Consider the following 22,719-nt stretch of genomic DNA (forward strand, 5'->3'; position numbering starts at 1 on the left):
AACCCTTTTTATGACTACGGAGGTTCAAATGCGAGTGACTTTTGCAGGTGGTTGTCCTGGGATTAGTCAACTCGCATAGCAAATTGGATATCTAGGTTTATCAAAAAGAATACAAAAGGTATGGGACAAATCCCGTCCTTCCAGGTTCGAATCCGGAAACTGCGAAAGCCCTTATGACCATGAAGGTTCACCTGCTGAAACTCCAGGTAAGGCGTGGTTGTCTAGGGGTTAGCCAGTATGCATTAGCTGAAACTGAAGCTGAAACCCACAGTTACCCAAAAAAAGAACACATAAGGTATAGGTCTAAAGTCGGGTTTAGCATCAAAGCAAACTCCAATTAACCGAAGAAAATATATAGAGGATTCACGACCACAAGAATCCTAACGGAGTGCAAATAAACGTTACAATCAAAACGAAAACAATTATAGGACCGTTGTCACCTCTCGCACCCCTACTACAGGCTATAAAATGTTTTTTACATTCACAATAACAAAGTATAAAGATGATCTGAAGGATGAAAAATTATCGCCTCAAAAAGAATATCGATGGAAGTACCTAAAGAGTAACTAAACTCAAAGTACTAAGCTGAAGTTGAAGTCTATATCATATATGTCCCAAAATACAAAATCGACGCGCTTACAAAATTACACCACGAACACGTACCTGGACAAAGAAGGGTAAATTAATATAGAAACCGTAATAAAAGAAACGAGAGTTTCAATCTGCAGCAGGTCTTGAGATATTGTTGGTAATTAAACATATACTCCCTCTGTCTTAAAATAAACGTCCGGGGATGAAAAAGACATTGTTTTAAAAATGTGTAATTATAAGGGCAAATTGCATGAAAAAGTAACGTACTTTAACCTGATTTCTATTTTGGGTAACGTACTTTCAAAACTTCCATTTTGGTACCTAAGATGTAAAGTTTTAAACATTTAAGTACCCGGGTAACTGGTTGAAACATTAACCGGTTATCGTGCTGATATGGCGAGTGATGTGGTATTGGATTAATGCTTCAGCAAATAATACTAAGTTGGATACCATATCACTCGACACGTCAGCACAGTAACCGGTTAATGCGTTAGCCGGTTACCCGGGTACTTAAACGTTTAAGACTTTACATCTTAGGTACCAAAATGGAGTTTTGAAAGTATGTTACCAAAAATAGAAATCAAGTTAAAGTACGTTACTTTTTTATGCAATTTACCCTTAACTAAATAACAATTTGGCTCTTAATAATAGACAGAGAATTAAATTACCTCATTTTATGATAATGGGAAAGTAGACAATTACACCCTCCATTCCAAAATAAATGTCCACAATAAAATTGACACAGTTTTAGGAATACGTAATTATTATACTTTTAAATAACCAAATGACACTTTTATCCTTGATACTAGAAAGAGAGTTTTTCTATATCAATAATTAAGGATAGAATGGGAAAGTATAAACTTGCTTTTGATAGTGGACACTTACTTTGGGATAAACTAACATAGAAATGTGGACACTTGATTTGGGACATGGGGAGCATTATGGAACAAACTGAAATATAAGTGTGGACTCTTATTTTGGCACAAACAGAAATAAAATGCGGACACTTATTTTAGGACGGAGGTAGTATATGAGTATACTTCATAATCGGAAGGGAAATGAAAAGGATGCAACAGAACCATGTAGTTTTGGGTTGAGTTGGACGACAAAACGACTGTCCAACTCGAAAATCCAAGCAAAATCCAGCTAATGCATTTGGTTTGAAGACGGGATAGAACTGGACGGGCAAGAGCGGGATTGGTGGGTGAAAGAACCGCAAAATGTCTTAGGTTTTTAATCTAATATGAATAGTTTAGTAATTTACCAATATTGTCCCATCTCCCTTATTTTTGTTCCCTTATTTTGGTGGGACAAAAAAACTGCATTTTTGTCCCAATCATTCCCGTCGTGTCCAGTCTAAAGTTGCACCAAATATGGGACAAGTTTTTGTTCTATTCTATCCCGCATATCAAACGCACCCAAAAGGACAATACTTTTTGCACATAATGTACACATAAAAAAAACCAATAACTCAGCAAGTACAAATCAGTAGAGCCAACCCCCAAGGGGGAGCCGAATCAGCCTTTGGCATGGTGTCTAACATCATTTCTAGGGAGACCCAGGTTCAAATTGAAAAAAGGCATAGTTCCTCTTTGTGTTGGGTCACGTCCACCTTCCGGAAGGGACAAAATTTGTCCAGAACATGTGGAGAGGACTCTTTCATGATCCTTGTGGATTTGAGGGACCCAAGAGTGTTGTATGTGTGTGTGGGCGAAGGATCGTGTGAGAAGGGAAGTTATAATGAGAAGCATATGAAGAGATTTGAACCCTTGATTACTTTTAATTTCAAATCCACCCATGAATTGTGCTTTAGAAGGGAATTGATCCAGTGCATCTCGGTGCACATCATTAGTGTTGACATTCAATTAGGATTGATCAAAGGGTGAAAATCTCTTCTTATACTTCTCACTATAACTTCCCTTCTCACTGGAACCCAACCCGTGTGTGTGTGCGTGTGTAGAGAGAGAGAGTCCGGTTCATACGAGAATAATAACCAAATAAGATAATAAGAAAAAGGTCGAATCACATGTACTTTAACACTAAGATCATGTACTTTGCCCGCGACCTGCGCCAAGTCGCCCGCACACCCTTGAGTTTGGCGTTAGTGTAAAATCGAATGTGATTTGGCCGTTTTCATCTTCTCTTATTTGGTTATTGTTCTCTTTTGAATCTCCCTCTATATGTGTGTGTATACATAGGGACAGGTTCAGCAAGAAGCTAAACATTTTGGGAGAAGACAAAAGGTTTCAATATCATATATGATTACACGCATGTTACACAAGCTTAATCATCTATGATTAAACACACCCAAAGAAGTGTAATCATATATGATATTGAAACTTCCCGCCTTCTTGAAAAATGTTTACTTCTCGCATGATCCTTCCTCTCTCTCTCTCTCTCTCTCTCTCTCTCTATATATATATATATATATAAAACAGTAATTCCCACCTGAAGGAGTTGCGTGAAGCAGGAAACGTCTTGAGTCAGTTGACTTGATGACGTGGTGTAAGCACTGCCAATCAAAAAGAAGATTGTGAGGGGAGATTAGACAAACCCCAGTTAACTAAAACATAAAGGAAAATAAGAAAAACCAGTAGAAGCTCAAAATGAAGTCCTGTGTAAATAAAAAGAGGAAATATAATAAATTGACGATGATACACCTCAAAAATTGTGTCCAAAGAGGGAATTCCAACTCTCCCCCTTCTTCCTATGTGCATTCAAGTGAAAGAACTGCATCTCAATTAAGCAATCTATAATGGATATCCTACAGTTTCCATGAAATCATCCCCCAAATGCTCTATCTCAACCCCCCCCCCTTCCCAAAAAAAAGGAACCCTAAATAGAAAAGATCAAGTTCCGATAAGAAGGCTACTGGATAAGGGAACCATGCTTTTAACTTCACATGGCTGACTAAAATGAGTACATTTTCAGGGCTCAAGCCTCAAAAAATGTTGCTTCTGTTGCTAGGGGAAACCATGAGTATAGTACATAAAGATAGCCCTCTCCACGTGTGCACTTATGTCATGTATATGTATATATATACAGGCAGGTTCAAACGAGAAGCTAAACATTTTGCGAGAAGACAAGTAATTTCAATAGCATATATGATTACACGCATGATACACAAGCTTAATCATATATAATTAAATACATGTTGCATTGACAACACATAGACGCTTAATCATATAGGATTAAACACACCCAAAAGAGTGTAATCGTATATGATATGGAAACTTCTCGCCTTCTCGCTAAATGTTAGCCCTTATAGAGAGAGAGGGCAGTTTCAACATATATACAGGTTAGATGGACTAGCTGGCTTGGACACCAACATGCAAAAGAGTGGGTCAAGTGACTAGAGGGGTTTTAGACGCCAACTCTAATACCATGTTAGAATGAGTTGAACCCTTTATTCTCCCTCAAAAAAGCCCTTATTAGAATATGTAGAACCCCTCGAGTGGAGGCTAGACGGTGCCCCGAAGAATGGATGTGAAAGAGTGTCTAGACCCTGGGGGTGCTAGATGCCGGCTGTGATAGCATGTTAGAATATGTATAACCCTGGATTCTCCCTCCAAAAGAGCCCTCATTGAGAGGGGGAGATCCCAAGATATATACATATTAGGACCATGTGTAGTCAACGTGGGACTCTAACACACATACAAACATATATATATTTAGGGTCCGGTTCAGGGAAAATCCCCAAAAAAATGAAAAGGCAAGGAACACCCTGGTAACCGTTCACCTGGACGGTATGCACATGTGCATACAAGTAATTTGTAAGCAATATGTCCGTATCCACATGTGCATAATATGCACACATGCATAAAAACCAAGAAACAACTTCAATTACTTGTATGCACATGTGCATACTGTCCAGATTTACCAGGGTGTTCCTCAGTTTTTTTATTTTTTGGGGTTTTCCCCTGGACCTCCCTTTATCTCTATATATACATAGTGTGTGTGTACACCTAATTGTAAACTGATTATGATTGTTTCCTAACAAAATGCTTTGTCATGCATAGTTTTAACTAAAAATACGGACTACAAGAAGACTGTGGAATTGAATGTTCTTCTGACTAGTGTCCTTAGTCGGTACCACCAAAATCTAGACTTGTATTGTTTGCTCATATGGAAAGTTGAAGCAAACCCCAAACATGTGAACAATAGCGATATGCAAAAATATAAGTTATTTAATATACGGGACCTAAGTTGGATTTGCTGAAATGGGAGTCAAAGATGGCATTTAAGAGAAATTCAATTAATCACCAGCAATAAAATTAGGATTTTCACACTGCCCCAACCAATTGCTTTTAGGCTGACGGATTTCCTGCATTATTCGTACCCCACTCTTCTTCAGCCTCGTTACCGTTAACGAGTACAGCACCGTCTGAAGAATCATTATCCATTGCAGCAGTGTCTTCTTCTTGGCTCTCTTCTTGACTCACTTCTTGACCATCAACAAATTCCTCTTCCTTATCGGTTTGTTCAAGACCCTGTATAACAAAAAGGCAATGAGAAGAACATTAAAGGACAGAAGCGATGGGAATAAGTAGAACTTAGGACAGACGGCTTGTCAACTACTGAAAACTCTGTCCCTTCTTTAATTGGCAAAATATATAACATCTGATAAAACGTGTCTAAATGAACCAAACGAACCAGTATATCCCACTTGAAAGTAGGGTTTAGGGGGTTGGGATGTACACAGATGCAAAACCTATCCTCCACCCCGACGGGTTGAGTGGTTGTTTCCATGAAGACCACCGGCTTAATTGAAAGGAAAGGTAAAAAGAATAAAGACTAGTAAATAGTAAGCAACAGAACAGAGGCTAGACTTCTAGTAACAGTAGGTGCGCCTTCAGTTGAGGAGAGCTGTTCACAAGTAGTGGTTATGAGCTCTTTCTTATTCCGGTTCAGAAGAGGTAATTCCTTCAGTTGCACTAGTGGATTGAATAACCTTTTTTTTAGTGCCAACAAAGTGCATGTGTTGTTGGTTAATGTTAATAAAAAGATGACTTTCGATAGGCTGGAGGAATGAGACTATTAGGACAAAGGTCTTAGAAGAGAAATGGAAGGCATTTTTATTTGAGAGAGAGCTAAATTTCCTAATCACAGTTTCAATTATCACTCTCAGTCAAACTGAATTCTTTAATAACCATTATTTTATTTTTTTTGTTTTTTGTCTTTGACCCAATCAAGAAACAAAATTTTTTACATGGTCGTCAGAAAGTAATCAAATCCGGATGTTTTTACAAACCACGATGGCGATCTTGTAATTTTGAAAGTGCAGGAACAAAAAAGTATTATTTTTGACAAACCACGGGAACTAAATTTGTATTTTACTCTTAAATTTATGTTCATTTTGCCATGTGACTTAACAGAGAAATGGTTGGCAGTTAATATGAAAGATAGAGAAGTAGGTACTTTGAAACATAGAAAAAGGTAACGAAAACTTCGAAAAGCACACATCCCTCTTTCTATTTGACAGAAAAGCATAATGAAATTCTTTAAATCTTATAGAAGCTAAGCCAAATAGCAGGGGACCACAACTTCACTCATGAAATATATGACCAGGATGTTAACTCTCCAACACCCACCAAAAGGAGCATGAAAGAATAATACGAGCATTTTATAATCATCATTATTATGTTCCAGTTTCTTAATAAACACAGAAATACGTTTTCTTTTCACAAAAAAAGACTATATATAATAAAAGATAAATCAAGGGAATGAACTTGAGCATACATCCCATCGTCAAGAAGAAACATAAAAAAGTAAGTGCAGAAACTTACCTCATGATCCAACCCTCCATTTTCATGTGGTTCCTCAACGTCCAACTGCATGTTTTTGAAGACCTCCACTAGGTTGACGTGGGATCTATCAACATAATTTACATACTCTGCTGCCGGAGGATAACTATCCCTACATTATATTTGGTGGATGGACTCGTTAATATTATATCCAATTTAACACTAAAGCCATGGATCTTCAATATTTAGTCTATTTAAATAGTTCACTTGCTTGACATGGAAGTCCTTTACAATTGTCAGCATACAATTCAGACGTTCTTATAAGCAAAGTTCTAAAAGGCGTAATCGGGCCTCGAGGCGTTTTCCCTCGACGAGGCGAGGCATAAGCCTCAAGGCGGAAATATATATACACCAAAATACGTACGTATACTACACAAATATATACGCAGAGAGGGTGTGGAAAAATTGGTTGCTTGGAGGAAGAGGAAGGATCAAACCACACTTTTTGATTGAGAGGAGAAAGTACTAGCTCTTTGGGTTTTAAAATATTAAAAGTACACATTGGGGCCATTGGGCTTTGACTTTTAGTTTTTATAATAAAAAAAACACATTTACTATAAAGAGAAGTACTACTACTGCCATAAAGCTTATAAAAGAAAGCCAAAAAACTATTATTAAAGCAGATCATCTGAGGCGTATACCTCGACACTGCCTGACTGAACCAAGGTGTAAGCCTCATCCAGGGTCCAAGAGGCGCCGCCTAAGGTGCGGTCTTGGGCTGCCTTGCCTTGAGGGGCATACACCTCAAACGATTTTTAAAACCATGCTTCTAAGCCTACGCTCGTTCTTTAATAATAACATGAGAACCTTAGGTATATTAAAGTTAAGCTCAAGTTCAAAAGCCGCAACGTGAATAAGAAAAAGGAAAGAGTTTCGAGACATTGATAAGCAACAGAACCTTGTCTCTGCAGCTCTTGCTTCAACTTCAAGTGCAACTTGCCAGTCCTCAAACATATTTGGATACTCTTCAGGATCTGCTAAAGATTCTGCTGCTTTCTGGTTAACCTGCATTTCAGTCATGTCAACCCGCTTGCCAGAATTCTCATATTCTAGTCGATCTAGCAAAAATTTGAGAGGCAGATGGAACCTTTTAGGCTTTGGATACCTTAGCTAACTATAGAATAGAATATTGATGAACATGCTGAAAAGCACGCTTGAAATTTTATGTATGAAATCCTTCAAAATTTAAATAAATTCCACCTAAACTATAAAAAAGATGAGTCACAGAAGAACTTCAGTCTCCTCCTTTTAGGAACGTTAATCTATACTATATTATAAAGCATTTAGGTAAAAGTCTGAAAGACAACTTCTTAAGCATTAGATATTGCTCAGTAATACATAATCCTTAAATTTCAAGTTTACAAGTAATCACTGCATACAGACATCTTTTAACGCCGTTTAAACTCCATAAAGCTAATTAATAACTAACTGATAAACACATTCAAATACAGGATAATCATTGAATCCTAACTCCACCATTATCTTTATCCACAAAAAAATACTCCATTACTAAAACTAAAATAAGTAACATCTTCATTTTCAAATCTAATATATTTAAATTTATAATTAAATTTTGAATTAAAAAAATTATATAAAAAAAAAACAAGAATTTTATAATCTTCAATTTGACACCAATGTTGATACTCTTTTTGGATTTTTTACCGGGTCTTCAAATTTACCAATGAATTATATTAGTATTCCATTATCAGTTTACAGTGATACTTTACTCCGGCTGCATTGCACAAGTACATAGCAAGTAAACTCCAAAACCGTACCACCTCAAAGAATTATAGTTACTTGGCATAACAAAGAAGGATGTGAGAGACGTGTGTACTATCCAACTTGAGGTACTTTTCGGTCTAAACCTAAAGCAACTGAGCAGCAAAAGAGAGGTAAACTGAAAGGGGGGGCACTGGAAAGAATAGGAAATTCAGAATTAACCTTGTTAAGGTCTTTTCTCCAAAGAGCAACTATTTCTGAAACCTTGCTTGGAAGATAAGACCGTGCCATCAGAGCAGCCTCAGGTATCCGATTGCTGCAAGAGAGAAGTGCATTTTTGAAATTCTATATCATGTCTAAAAATCATATCATGTTGGATTAATGTATGATATGTAATAACTAACCTGTCGACCAACAACTGTAGACAGTCTTCCAATTTACCCAGCATAAATAGACAAACAAAAGCGACATTGTTTTTTCCACTCTCTTTTGCAAGAGATGCAAGTTTTGCTATCTCTTCAGCATCTCCCAAAGAAGAATACAGCAGCAGCAGACCACTCAAATCGTTTGCATGCTTCAAACAATCTTCAGCCATTCCCAACTGCAATGTGTCAAATATTGTTATCAATGATTACATATAAGGAGTTGCAAGAAGGCGGCTGTGAGTCTGTGAGAACCATCATTGGTGGCATGAGTGTGTCCACATATTGTTGTCTTTTAGATTATTTTGATCTATATCTAATAGGGGGAACTGAATCAAGAAAGATATTTCATTCTTGAACAAAATATTGTAAGTTGATTTAAATTTATATATCTAAAAGCGAAAAACCAGAAGCGTGTGCCTTTCTGTGATGGGGGAAGAATAAAATATTCAAATCAAAACATACCAGTCCAGTAGACATGGCTAATTCACCCAACTGCTTCCATTTTGTCTCGCTCTGTGCTACTAGAGCAATATCCTGTATAGAACAAAAGAAATAGCATCATGCATGTATACAACTAATGAGACACAATTCCTAGGGAAAGGGTACCTAGATTCTCTCTTTAAGCAGTTAAATATTGGCATATGGCTTGCTTGTGCAAGGTGTGTGCAATTACCTTTGCAATCTCTAGTTTACCAAGCTGAATGGCTAGCTCAAATCTATAGTCGGGATCTGTAGCAACTTCCAAAGCCTCCTCAATCATTCCTCGTGATTCCAAAAAGTGAGCAACACTACCAAAGAAACCATAATCAGATTGAGATCCAAGTATCTTCAATACAAGATCCATGATGAATTCATTTCCCAAATTTTGCATTTTAATTAGAAAACTACATGCAAATGAAAATGAAGATGAAAGACACGCAGATGCTGGAATATAATTGTCTAAGCTGTACACTATTGACATATGATGTACAGGAAAAGGCTTAAATTAACAAACCATTCCACCAAATACATGAGATATTCAAATAATGCCAACCTCTTACATAGGGAAGATATATTAACTATACCTATTATGATGATCCTTTGGAATTAAAGGCAATACAGCACTAGCTTGTTCTAGGTCTCCACGCATCACAAGTGTCTTATACTCGATCAAGGTGAGCAACAATGTGTATCCGATGACACTAAAATATAGAGAACCAAAAGAATGTTAAGAGGTTTCTTTTTTGGAAAGAAAAAAGAATGTTAGAACTCAAGTTTATATAAAAAAATTCATCCAAAAATATGAACACCGAAGCCTACTCACTTAAACTCCTTATCAATGAGATAAACCCTGCTTTGATTAGCTAGGTATCCTAGAAGATACATTGGCCTATCCAGATGAAACATTGTGGTCACCTGAAAAAGATATCAGATCAATTACTGACATATGACGTCAGACAAAATTTGAATGTCTAGGGTATTATGAAAAGTATTGATGACAGGTTCTACCTCGCCACCAACACAGTAGTTGAGTCTCCAGGAAGAATTATTGTAAATAAAACAGTCCCCAACCCACAATCCAGTTCTAACTCTTTCATCGACTTCATAGAGAGGTTCAAAGGACTGGTCGATACCTTGCTCGTCTACAGATCTTCCACTATCTAGATGTGCTGACACTACATCACGCTGCAACATAACCAAATTTACAATATTAATCAAACTTGGTTAAACCATAACTAGAGAAGGGATAATAAATTGTTGAAATTGCAAGAAGGTAAAAATGCATATGTAAGGTTCATACGTTGTACTTCAGTATGTAGAATGATGAATCACTGGCAATTACCACCATATCACCACTGTCGGCCCAGTAAAGATTCTGGAAACAAAGGAGAGAAAGAAATAGACGAAAAATATTAGACTCGTACAAGCATGATGAATATGTAAAAGATAAGGTGAAACATGACATCTAATTGAAGATGTTAGAGTAGCTTACCTTGACATTAACATCAATCCGTTGAATCAATCTGCACTCAGCCCAATCATAGAAACATATAAAATCATTTGAGCACATTGCTAGCAAAGATCCTCCATATATTCGCTCGGCAGAAAATGTCGGGCGAATGCTCTTCTTTTCCTGATCAACAAGAATCCAAATAAACAAACAAGGATTCAGATTAGCTAATAGCAGCTACTTTCTGCAGGAAAATACAAAACAGAATCCCAGACGATGATAAAGGTCCCTAATTCTGAAAAGGTATATCTGCTTCAACAAATACAGAACAAATTTGGAAATGCAGAATAGATAGAAAAGAGATAGACCAGAACAACTGAAGCAGAAAGCAGATGGCACTACACAATTAGCATCTTCTTGAGAATAATATGTACAGTAGTAACAAACACGTTGCTTTTTTATCTAACTATGAGGTAAAAGAAAGTCACCAACCTGAAAAGATTTGTTAAAAATCTTAATCTTAGTAGTGCTCTCCCTGACAGCATATTCACCATCAGATGACCAAACAATCTCCAATGCAGAGCCAAAGGATCTATTTCTCCAGGCCAAAGCTGTGTATATGATGTATTCACCATCACCACATACAACTACAAACCTCCCATTTGGATTGTGTTTCAAACTCTGAAAGAATCAACAACAAAGACATATGAAAAGTAGAATCAACAAGTCAAAAAAGTAATAAATCAAACCATGTCCAGTATTTAAGCCAATTTTCTTTTTATTTGGCAGGTACATCAAGAGACCAACTTACCCTGGTTCTTTACAATCACAAAAAGTGGTCCTTTAATGTGATGCAAATATCATTATGATTAAGTAATTTGTTGTACTTAGAACTTGTGTCATAAAGAGATGTATCTCTTTTTCAGTTTGTAGGAAGATACACAATAAAAATAGGCACAACTTACTTGTGGGTAGAGATCGCATGTTCCCAACTCTTTAACTGCTAAAGGCAACCTCTCCCCATCAGAGACCTGAGAAGCAAAGGAGGAAACAGTACAGTCACCTTGACAATAAAAATAGAACACAAGAAAGAACCATTCTCTGTTTTAATTTTGACAAACAAGAAAGCATATGGACCAAAACCTCATAATCAGCTCCCACACTCTTGATGTTAACGGTCTGAATTTCATTATGCTTAGCCCATATAATTTTTCCACTGTTGTCCATGCTAGCTACAGGCTCTTCCCTACCAACTTTCACCATTATAGTCCCTTCATCATAGCCAATGGCAATCCTGCAAGGAAAATGCATAAAAAAAATAAATTGTTTTCTGATGAATGAAAGAAGTGACAGGTGGATTCTTAAAAGAGCTAAAGCAGCACCAGAAATTTTATGACGGATCTTAACTCCACTCAAGGCAATCAAAATAAGACTTGCTGACCAAGAACTTAATATTATCAAATGAATAATTAAAGAATAAGGAAGAGCCTTGAACATATAATTACCCAAGAAAACTAACTGTGTTGAACAGCAATAAAACTATAGCTAATATATGGAAGATGGTCACAATACAAACTTACCGTCGTGAACCTTTCATGTATCCAATAGCCCAAACCCTTTCGAGTCCATAATTCAAAGTGTTCTCAAGTCTGCACAAATTTGGAAAACCTTAGGAACTTGGAAAAATCTAGCTCGAAATAAACCAAACATGATGAATACTTTATTTTGCAATTACAATACTTAGGATAGAATATGGCAGAGTTTACCAGCAATTGCAGCTTGTACATTTAGTAGTGTGTGTTTATAGGTTCATAGGTTGATGTTATACAACCAGAAATAAAGCTTCATTAGCAAATAGAGCAAATAATCAAAAGAGAAAAAAATTCAATGTCATCGTAAAAACCTGAGATTCCTTCTATTGCTGCATATACTACGACATGAGTTTTCTTCAGTCAGAAGTTGTCAGTGTATGGGATGAAGGAAATGGATGCCTAGAACTACAGGTAGCAAGTCTAAAAAAGAACCTTGGAATTGGAGAAAGGATTAAAAAAAAAACCACAAACGCGCACAGCAGGCACGACAGATAACATGTTGGGATGGAAGGAGGAATATCAAATGCATAAAACATTTCTTCAGAACTCATGTTTTTGGCTGCACATCTCCTGAGCAGCACAACTTGCTATACTTTGGGATAACTAATTAACTACATTGATTGATATTGAGATTCATAAAAAGATGATGAAGTAAACCAATCAAAAACAAAAACACTAATAATATCTTCTTAATATTTATCCAACACAGTCAATTCTAACTTCAGATGAATTCCCATCCAGGTTAAGAGAAGATTATGCATAGAAAAAATGCAACCATCACCAACCAGACCCTACCTATAAGTGGTTGAATGCCATATACGGACGGTACCATCCTCAGAACCTGTGATTATTATTGGCAACTCAGGGTGAAAGCACACAGCAGAAACGTTATGTGTGTGACCTTCTAAAGTCTGGACACAGGTTTTGGTTTGATAATCCCACACCTGTTTCACAGGTTCCATATATAAGTCCACGTTACAGAAATCTGTATAAATAACAATTGACAAAAGCACAAGACATAGACACAAACCTTAGCAGTGTGATCATCTGATCCTGTAATCAGATAAGGTTTATCACCACCCGTGAAATAATCCACACAATTCACTCCTTTGAGATGGGCATCTAGTGTGAAGTTAGGATCAGGTGAGCCAAGATTCCAGATCTGAAATAGGAAAGATGATGGTGCATAAATGTTCCTTATAGTATGTCAAATGGATGGGTATAATTTACTAGTAAACATTCCAAATTACCTTTATGGTACGATCAAGCGATGCACTTGCAAAAGTATTGGTGTCCTTAGGATTGATTGTCACTTGCATGACATAATGGGAATGTCCCTCAAAGATTTGTTGACAATACCAACTCTTCTCCCAGTCCCATAGCTTTATAAGCATGTCATCAGAAGAAGACAGTATATATGGGAGGGTAGGGTGGACAGCCACGCACCTAATATAATCTGTATGTGCCTCGAATACTTTGACTTTATCCATTGTATTGTAATTGTACACTCGGATAAACATGTCATCCGCACCGGCAACAACCCACTGCTTGCGTGCTACAAACTTTGCTGATCTGACTGCAAATACATTGTGTAAGCATCAGATGCCAAAATTCCCGATCAAGCTGAAACCATGTACGAAAATATGTATCGGACAACAGAAAAAAATGATCTCTGACCTGGTAACTCAGTAACCTCAAAGGATTTTGCCATTGTCTGCAATAATGCATATGATATGAGGCTTGCATCAGACGATGGTATTGGAATTTCTATTATAAGAAGATAATGGTAAAACAATCTCCATATATATGAGAAAGAGTTTGATCAATGTATACTATCCAGCATATCTTTTAACGGCTGAAAATATCCTCAAAAAAATAATTTACCAATTATCATGAAAGCGCTAAAATCTAGAACTTATTTTTTTCAATTACTTGGATTGTTATGATTAAAAAATTCTTATCAGGAACCACAAGACTCACTTGATAGACTAAATAACTATTTTAACAAACTAACTGTCATCAGGTCGGACAGATACTTACAGCACATGGTGACATAAAGAGAAGTGTTCTATCACAGTATATTAAAAGGTTCCCATCCTCAATCAGAACATGCCAGTAGAAAATTTCTAATAGTATTGCAACTTTAGAATTCAAGGAGATAAAAAAATGACATGGTTTTTGGATCACCGTTGTGATGCTGTATTATCTAAGTTGAATATTAGCTTAGCTACTATAAGCTTTATGTTTGAGCATTTTTTCTGTGTACCAGTCATATTTCTCTGAGTAATTTGTAATCAATCCAGTTTATAGTCAGATGGCCAATGTTTCTTCTACTTAGCTACTAGCCGAGCCCTACTATGAAAGGCCAACTCAAAAGATTAGCAACTTATACGTTGTCGTGTGCTTGTTAGAATTGTTGTGACACCTGTTGTAGTATCTGCTATTTAGTTTTACTTTTGCGATAACCCAAATACAATTGGAGAAAACAAAACCAGAATAGAGAAGCAAGTGTACTCCATTACTCTAACTGCATAAACATCAGATTGAATTTTTTTCCCGAGGAATGAAAAATAGCTGGACCTAAAGAAAAGCCGTGAATGAAGTGTCACACTCAGGATGGTTGACCAAGACTGCCTAAATTCTGCCTCATTCCATGAGATCTAGAAGCACGAGTTGGTCCCTATGGTGGTTCAAGAAGTCGTCATGCAGCGATGCTTTTCAGAGTTTCAGTTTATCATATCCTTTCTTATGTTAAATTTGCTTTGGGACACTGCAAACAGTCAATGTGTGCTACTTTTCCTTATCTACCCTCTACATATCAATACAAAGTACAAAGTCATACATCAATATGGATATGAAAACATATAAAAGACAGTTGGCATCAATGCACCTCATTGCTCTCCTACAGCCAGTACAAAGTCAGCAGGGAGTCATAACGTGTATGCCAAAACCTAAAAGTTAATAGCACTAAATTGAATAATTGAACTTCACATTAACGTTTTCAATGTTCCAACAGCTTACCTATATATAATGTTTGTGTTTGTTCACCAAAGAGACTTATATCACCTTATACATAATATATAATTGGTGATACCAGCTACTTCGTCTACCATGCTACCAAAATTAAACTAAGTTCATAAAGATAACACACTCACTCTTTTCTGTGACACATTTGATGGTGCATCAGAACAAAACATAGAAAATGTTCAAACTGTATGTTCGCTGCATTATCTTTTATCAGCAAAAATTTTGGTTGCATTTCCAGCAAGTATTGTCAACTATGCTTGACCATAAGTATATAGCCTCAATAGTCTACAAAAAGGTTAAGAAACTAACTCCATTTATGATGGTGGAAACAGAGGATTAACTCCATTTATGATGGGTGGAAATTGTTATGAAGGGAAATTTTTTAATCCTAAATTCAGTGAGTCAGCTGCATCCAACTGCATTGATATCTTATACAAGGTAAAATATATCGTAAAATATGAATATATGTTTGATCTAGAAGCGACAACTGAATTCAGTACAATATTATGATCATTCTGCAATTTAACTAGAACTTGCTCTTCCTTTGACTGTAAAACTAGTTTCATACCTGAGACTGATAATCCCAGATGCAGACTGTTCCTGAATACAAACTTGTGAGGATCCTGTAAAACACAGATACCAATATCCATTAATAAATGAAAGAAAAATCACTTGCTCAGTAATGAACTTCGCCACAGCTGTGATCCATGCCAGGGTATGCTGAACTCTTCCCTAAAAAATACACACAGTCATTGCGATTTACTCAATTACAAGAAACAGGTATATTTACCATGGCTCCGTCGGATGCAGATCCACGGATTTTACTCTTTCTGATCTTTGAGCAAGTTTCCTCTGCAGAAAAGTGCTCTTTGTTAGCATATGATTATTAGGCAAATATCTACACTTAACAATCAAAATCATTCCAAATTGTCTAAACAGTACCTTGATGTCGAGTCTGAGAGGCTGTCCCAAAGCGGAATATAAACAAAACAAATTGAAGCTTCGGTTAGTAAATCAGATCCGATTGTAAATCAAGACAATGCACCAATTCAACATCAGCAATGTAATTGAATCAATGATCGTATGGAAACAGATGTATAACTGGATCTGAATCATAATTGATAAAAATGCAAATCAAGCAAAAACACTGTAAGCTCACCATTGTTGAAGATCAAAAGATTAGCCTTTTGATTGGAAATCCGTGACTAAATCCAGAGCCCTAAGATCCGAGTGAGAGATCCGGCAAAACAACTCGAACAGAGAGAGAACTACACTGAATCTCCGTCCGAATTGATCGATTTGATAGCGATCGAGTGATGATTTCGGTTTAGATCGAGAGAGAGGTTCTGCTCGTATGATATCACCCTCTGTGAATCGTCGTGGGAGAGAAAAAGGGTGGAATTTGAAGATGCAAAGAAATATTGTGTGTGAGTACTCGTCTCTCTGCGAAATGCAACGACCGATGCTTCAATGTTACGAAAATGTTTTTTCATGGTTTTTAATGTTATATGGTTTATATATTGCAAATTTGGTTATTGGATCTTACAAATTTTACACTAATATTTTTATATCTAAACAGAATCATATATTTATTTAATTTTAATAACTTTATTATAACAAATTTAAACGAAGAGGGACATTTGGTTCATAAAATGGAATTTGATGAAATTGGAATTCATCAAAGAAATTTGACTTTGAAAGAATTAGAATGCAATTTGATCACGCGTTTGGTTGGTAGAAATTAAAATGAAATCTCTCAATATAATTAAAACAATCGTCTTTGTTTGGAATAACTTATCGCCCTGCCCACACCCTACCAACCACCATGTCATTGTTGTCGTCGTCACAACTATCACCCTACCCAAACTCGCCCTACCACCCCAATCCTGCCCCACCCATGCTCCATAGGTGGAGTTGTTGGGGGCAGGCAGGGTGGGGGGAGATGATGGAGGTGCGACCAGAGTAAGGTAGTGGGTGGCAAGGTGGTAGCTGCAATGACTATAGTGGTAGGATGGTGGTTAGTGATGGGTTGGAGTAGGGTAAGATGGGTTGCATTAATTTGAAAGAAAAAAAATGGAAAGTCAACAACGGAAACGGAAAGAGAGGGATTCAAACCCTCGGTACGAATAACTCGTACAACGGATTAGTAATCTGCCGCTTTCATCCACTTAGTCATCTCTCCCAGCTGAAAAAGATGATCACTATTTTACATTATACATCAAGTAAAGATTAAAGAAAGTATTTATTTGACATTCTTTATCGTTATTATATTATTAACAATTTCAGTTAGATGCTCGAAAGATCTAAATAGAAAGATAAATAAATAAGGACCTTCTTGCTTTTATTTTATTCGAAGTGTCTTTTGGGCCTCACTGGTCAATACCCAGATGGGTGAAAACAATTAGAAGTGTTTCACTCCATGTCCAACCCAATATTAAAAATTATACAGGTCTTTAAAGTTGACTTCTATATTTGGAAGTTAATAAAATTGAACCCTATAATTGATATATTAGTTTTAATAATTATATATATATATATATATGGTTGTGTTTATGTGAGATCAAAGGTTTTTCATGAGACTCGTAAGATCAATTTATGTTCATTGATCAACTTTATAAGCTAATGATCTAACGGTCTAAAGTTGCACGGTGGCAATTTTGTGATTATTGAAAAGTCTCGTGGCAATTTTGTGATTATAAATGTTCAGATTGTAGATCTAATCTAAGGATTAAGAATTGGTCTTATGGGTCTCACGAAAAACCCTTGGTCTCACATGATTCCAAGTCTATATATATATATATATATATATATATATATATATACACACACACACATATATACACATTTGAGATCATGTGAGACCAAGGGTTTTTCGTGAGACCCGTAAGACCAATTCTCAACCCTTGGATTAGATCTACAATCTAACAATCTGAACATTCATAAACGCCACGAGACTTCTCAATAATCACAAAATTGTCACCGTGCAACTTTAGACTATTAGATCCTTAGCTTATAAAGTTGACCAATGAACATAAATTATAATTATATTAAAGAAGGTTTTTAATGTTTTTTTAGTGTGTGGTTGGAGTTGATTTTTTTAGTGTTCAATGAACCCATCATTTTTTGTATTTTTAGTGTTTTATTTTTAATGGTTGGGTTGAAGATGATATAATAATGTGCATTTCACTAAGGGTAACATAAAAACTTTTCCCCAGTGGCTTGTAATTCTTAAAACTTCATGTAAACCCAATACAATCACATTTTTAAAAAGATCATTCGAAATAAATAGAAAATAAACTAAATTTGACATATGGTAAAACTAACACATATTCATGAGAGCTTGTTTAAATTAACCTCCCAAAAAGTTTAAATTATAAAAATAACCTATAAAAATCATATTTCAAAAAATGACCCCTAATTTAGCACTACACACAAGTGATGGCCAAAAACCGGTCCCGGACTCAACAAATCCGGCCATAACCGGTCCCGGTCGAAAAAGGTGAGTCCGGTCTAGCTTTATTGTAACCGGTTATGGACCGCCGGTCCCGGTTCCGGTCATTAAAAGATAATGTTTTTTTAATTTTTTTTAATGATATATATTTTTAATACATTATAAAATTTGTAATTACGTCATTCAAATACACTTTAAAAAATTCGTTTTATTATGATTAAAATTACATTGTCTTACAAAATATAGCGAGAAGCCGATAATTATGAATGTTTTTTTTGCATTTCTTGCAAATAGAAGACTTGGTATGTAAACCCATCAATGAAGACACTTATATATAGTGTTTAGAAGGCAAAAAATGTGCCAAAAAACGGTGATAAACGACTAGTTTTTTTTTTTTTTTTTGAAAATAACGGCTATATTTTATAAATAAAAAAACAACTACATTTTTTAAAAAGGGGTCAGGCCGGGCCGGGTTATAACCGGTCTCGGTCCCACAACACACCTCAAATCCATAACCGAATCAGGAGCACCCTTGTGGTTAACGATGGTCGTTTTGAGGTCTTGGCTAAAACTTTCCTCAATAAATAACTGAAACAAGTAACTATTTTTTATTATACATATAGTTTCAAACGACGTATAGATACAAATACTGAGATACATTATTATGGCAAACAAAATACATTTTATTCGTATATATTCCGTTATGTTGGTATGTAAAAACAAATCCATGATTTGCTCAAGCGCGAGTAGAGATAACTTGACCAATGATCGTCCCTTCATCACAACCGAATACGATCCTGTTTAAACACGAAAAAACGATTCAGTTTATTTTATCGAATGACGGGATGTTTTAATGTAGAGTTCGAGATACTTACTGAGCCGAGTCTTTTATAAATCCGATGGTCCAAACCCTACCAAGTTCAGAAGTGAACACATGGTCTAAATTGTACGTTTTTGCATCCCAAACACGTACAGTTCCATCTTCAGATCCCGTAATGATAGAACTAACGTCAGAATTAACACATAGTGTTGAAGTAACGTTATGACTGTGGCCTTCAAGAGTTTGAACACAAGTCTCGGTTTCGTAGTCCCACACCTATCAGATTTCATAATATTCGGATAAGGAAAGGTCAGTTTACTTATGGGCTTATATAGTCTGACAATGTTAATAAAATTAAACAGAAGGGAATCCACAAAACTTAGACATACCTTAACGGTATTATCGTCAGACCCTGTGATCAGGTACAATTTTTCGTCGGTGTTAAAAAATTCCACAGAGTTCACTCCTTGCAAATGGCCTTCAATTGACGAACGCTGATTCAAATGGCCAAGATTCCACGTCTTGAAAGACAAACATTTACGAGATTTATAAATCGTTTTGTTAATAACAGATATCGGAGGTGTGTTCAGTTATAAGTATTAACAATAATTAGCGAGAATAAAAATAAAATATAAGCGTATGGTTTTATATAACACAGTGGGTCCTCTCGACCACAACCCAGATTTTCTTTCCAAGTTAACTAGTGTTGCAACCGCGCGTTGCGCAGTGCCGATAATATTATCTTCAAAATGAATGTTATAGACTAAAATTTGAAGTTCGTCTTCTAAACAAATTTTAGGAAAATGTGTGTGACAACTACTCATTAACATTAAAAGTTTTTAAGAGAAGTTGACAATAATTTTAGAACGATATGTTAATTTAAGTTCTCTAACTATGCTCGAGAACGGTATTGCCAAAAAGTAATTTTACTCTTTTGGTTTTTATTTTTGTGCTTGAACCAAAACCCGTTAATCATGTGTTTGCATTATTGAGTTATAATGTAAACGGTAATAGTACCTTGACGGTGCAGTCGAGTGACGCACTTGCGAAGACATTGGCGTCCCTCGGATTAAACGCTATTTGCATAACGTAATGATCATGCCCTTGAAACGTTTGAACGCATTCCCAATTTTTCTCCCAATCCCATAATTTTATGAGCTTGTCGTCAGATGCCGAAAGTATGTACGGATGAGATGGATGCACAACCACGGACCTAAGGAAGTCGTCGTGCGCCTTGATTTCTACGACTCTTTCCATAGTGTTATAGTTGTAAACTCGAATGAACCCATCATCGGTTCCAACAACAATCCATTCCTTGTGTGCGATAAACTTTGACGTTCGTACTATAAAACATACATATAATATAAGTCAACATAACTAAATTTTAACAGTAAGCGAACCTGTAACTACACTCAAAGGCGGATCTATGAAGGCTTGGGGTCAGTAGGATTTTTGGGGGATATGAAAGGTGCATCTGCTAAACTTTCAAGGGTTCTTCAAGGATATTAGAAAATACAAGGAACATCAACCTAAAAACCGAAAAAGTCTCGCGAAATCAACCAAAAACCGTAAAGTCTCTCGAAATCAACAAAAAGAACACGAAAAAATCCCTCATAATCAACCAAAAAACTCAAAAAATCCCTCGAAACAGTGGAGTTGAGGTAAAAAACATCTAACGGTTCTGCAAGTCTTTGACCCACCTTAAAGGGGCATTCGTTTGTCTAAAATCTTGGGTCCGCCCCCGACTATACTAACACCTTATTTGGAAGAAATGGTTATACGTACCGGGCGTTTTGACGATTTCAAAAGTCTTTTCCACCACCTGCCACAAAATTTTTATCGTTAATACGTTTTATTTTATGTGGGCCCCGTTTAATACAAACGGGGTATAAATGATATACTTTAAATAAACCGAAGTATCAAATACTAAAATTCATAAATTGACAATGGCTTACTTGAGAGTGATAATTCCAAATACAAACATTTCCCGAATACAGACCTAACAAAACCCTGTAAAAGGAAAATAAAGTGACATTTAACACATTTGAACTTAATTAACACCATAAACGGATTTTTAGTGAGAAAACAATTCCTTACCAAGGCTCGGTAGGATGCACGTCTACGGATTTAACTCTCTCGGATCTTCGATCGAATGTTTTCTGAAACCAAAACAAGACGTTAACTAAGGCAAGATTTACGGTAATTTCCGTTCACAAGAAAAAGTAAAGAATGTTGTAAGTTACCTTGATCTCAACCATAGAACTCTATTGAACCGATAAGCATATTGCGTCCGAAACAAAACCAAAAACCAAAATACATATTGGTTAGAGACGATCCGATAAACGCAAAAATCAAACAACGTAAAGCATCCGAAAATTCTCATGAGAGAAAGATAACAAATAATAAACGAGAAAAAACATGCAAGTAGTTATATAGAGGTTTTAGAACCATTAAGAGACAAATTTTTTATTTGTCAAACAAGATTCACGTCTTAACGATTTAGATGTTATCTCTTAATGGAACTATTAAAAGGTAAACAAACAAGTCATAATATTGGTGATAAAAAACAATATCATATAAGTGTCTCTTACTCTATAAGTGCTAACCGGATAAGAGTTACCACCATCACTTACAGGTAAGATTACCGGGAAGCAAAATGACATTGTAAAAATTGATGGTAAAGACCATTATTGCCGATCTGGTAAGAGTCTCTTACCCAGTAACAGTCGATAGGTGTCTTGTTATCATGTAAACGTTTTAGTAAACAACCCCTAAATCTTATTTTTTTAAGCAAAAAGTTGATTACCGACAACTTCAACCAGTCTCATACGGAACCTGTCTCTAAAGACATTAATGTGATGAGTATTTTTTTTTTTGACTCAACCAGAGACTGAGACTAACACGGGCCCACAAATCTTATATAACAACTATTAGTACTTTAGAAAAATAAATATAAAAAATTTGTAACAAATAACTAACCATTTTTGTGGAAGAAATGATGGAATTGGAAGGAGACGATAATGAATGAAGGTTGGTGATTTGTGAGGAGGATATGTTTAAGGTGGAGCGCGGGAGCATGTTATATACGATGGAGAACCTTAACTCAGAAGATACAACGGAGGCAGTCAAATTTGACACATGCTGTCACCCGATGCCTTTCCAACCGTTGATCATGAAAACGAGTTATTTTAACGATGAAGATTGTTTTATTTTAGAAGAAGCAGGAGACTAAGAGGAAGCCAAAGTAGGATAAACTTCTATCTCTCTCTCTCTCTCTCTCTCTCTCTCTTAAATTTTAATTTTAAATTTATATTTTATATCTCTATAATTAGTTAATTAATTTATTTTATATCATTTACT

General features: G+C 36.0%; 2 protein-coding genes across 2 annotated transcripts; both read right to left on the bottom strand.

Moving 5' to 3' along the window:
* Positions 1-314: 314 nt before the first annotated feature.
* Positions 315-16,495, bottom strand: LOC112511868 (coatomer subunit beta'-2-like). Its single transcript, XM_025117693.1, has 26 exons — positions 16,248-16,495; positions 16,031-16,051; positions 15,879-15,940; positions 15,657-15,711; positions 13,739-13,775; positions 13,312-13,637; positions 13,092-13,223; positions 12,857-13,005; positions 12,050-12,118; positions 11,613-11,763; positions 11,435-11,500; positions 10,962-11,150; positions 10,512-10,652; positions 10,320-10,394; positions 10,028-10,204; positions 9,843-9,934; positions 9,604-9,720; positions 9,213-9,327; positions 9,002-9,073; positions 8,519-8,715; positions 8,337-8,430; positions 7,294-7,400; positions 6,378-6,507; positions 4,931-5,081; positions 3,040-3,103; positions 315-663 (listed from the first exon to the last, which is right to left on the bottom strand). The coding sequence occupies exons 1-25, from the start codon at positions 16,248-16,250 to the stop codon at positions 3,075-3,077; spliced, it is 2,757 nt and encodes a 918-aa protein (XP_024973461.1). The 5' UTR covers positions 16,251-16,495; the 3' UTR covers positions 315-663; positions 3,040-3,074.
* Positions 16,496-19,123: 2,628 nt separating this feature from the next.
* Positions 19,124-22,464, bottom strand: LOC112511598 (coatomer subunit beta'-2-like). Its single transcript, XM_025117280.1, has 9 exons — positions 22,339-22,464; positions 21,603-21,623; positions 21,457-21,518; positions 21,315-21,369; positions 21,145-21,181; positions 20,377-20,702; positions 19,749-19,880; positions 19,415-19,635; positions 19,124-19,336 (listed from the first exon to the last, which is right to left on the bottom strand). The coding sequence occupies exons 1-9, from the start codon at positions 22,435-22,437 to the stop codon at positions 19,276-19,278; spliced, it is 1,014 nt and encodes a 337-aa protein (XP_024973048.1). The 5' UTR covers positions 22,438-22,464; the 3' UTR covers positions 19,124-19,275.
* Between the last annotated feature and the right edge of the window lie 255 nt (positions 22,465-22,719).

The sequence above is a fragment of the Cynara cardunculus genome (assembly GCF_001531365.2).
Source record: "Cynara cardunculus var. scolymus isolate 2C chromosome LG 4, CcrdV1, whole genome shotgun sequence".
Taxonomy (NCBI): domain Eukaryota; kingdom Viridiplantae; phylum Streptophyta; class Magnoliopsida; order Asterales; family Asteraceae; genus Cynara; species Cynara cardunculus.

Coding starts and splice junctions, on each gene's coding strand:
- LOC112511868 (XM_025117693.1), bottom strand. Junction 13,776..15,656: donor TCTGGGATTATCAGTCTCAG/GTATGAAACTAG, acceptor GCATTATTGCAG/ACAATGGCAAAATCCTTTGA. Junction 11,764..12,049: donor TACATGAAAGGTTCACGACG/GTAAGTTTGTAT, acceptor TTTTCCTTGCAG/GATTGCCATTGGCTATGATG.
- LOC112511598 (XM_025117280.1), bottom strand. CDS start 22,437: ATGCTCCCGCGCTCCACCTTAAACATATCCTCCTCACAAATCACCAAC. Junction 19,881..20,376: donor CACTCGACTGCACCGTCAAG/GTACTATTACCG, acceptor TTGTCTTTCAAG/ACGTGGAATCTTGGCCATTT. Junction 19,636..19,748: donor CTGACGATAATACCGTTAAG/GTATGTCTAAGT, acceptor GAAATCTGATAG/GTGTGGGACTACGAAACCGA.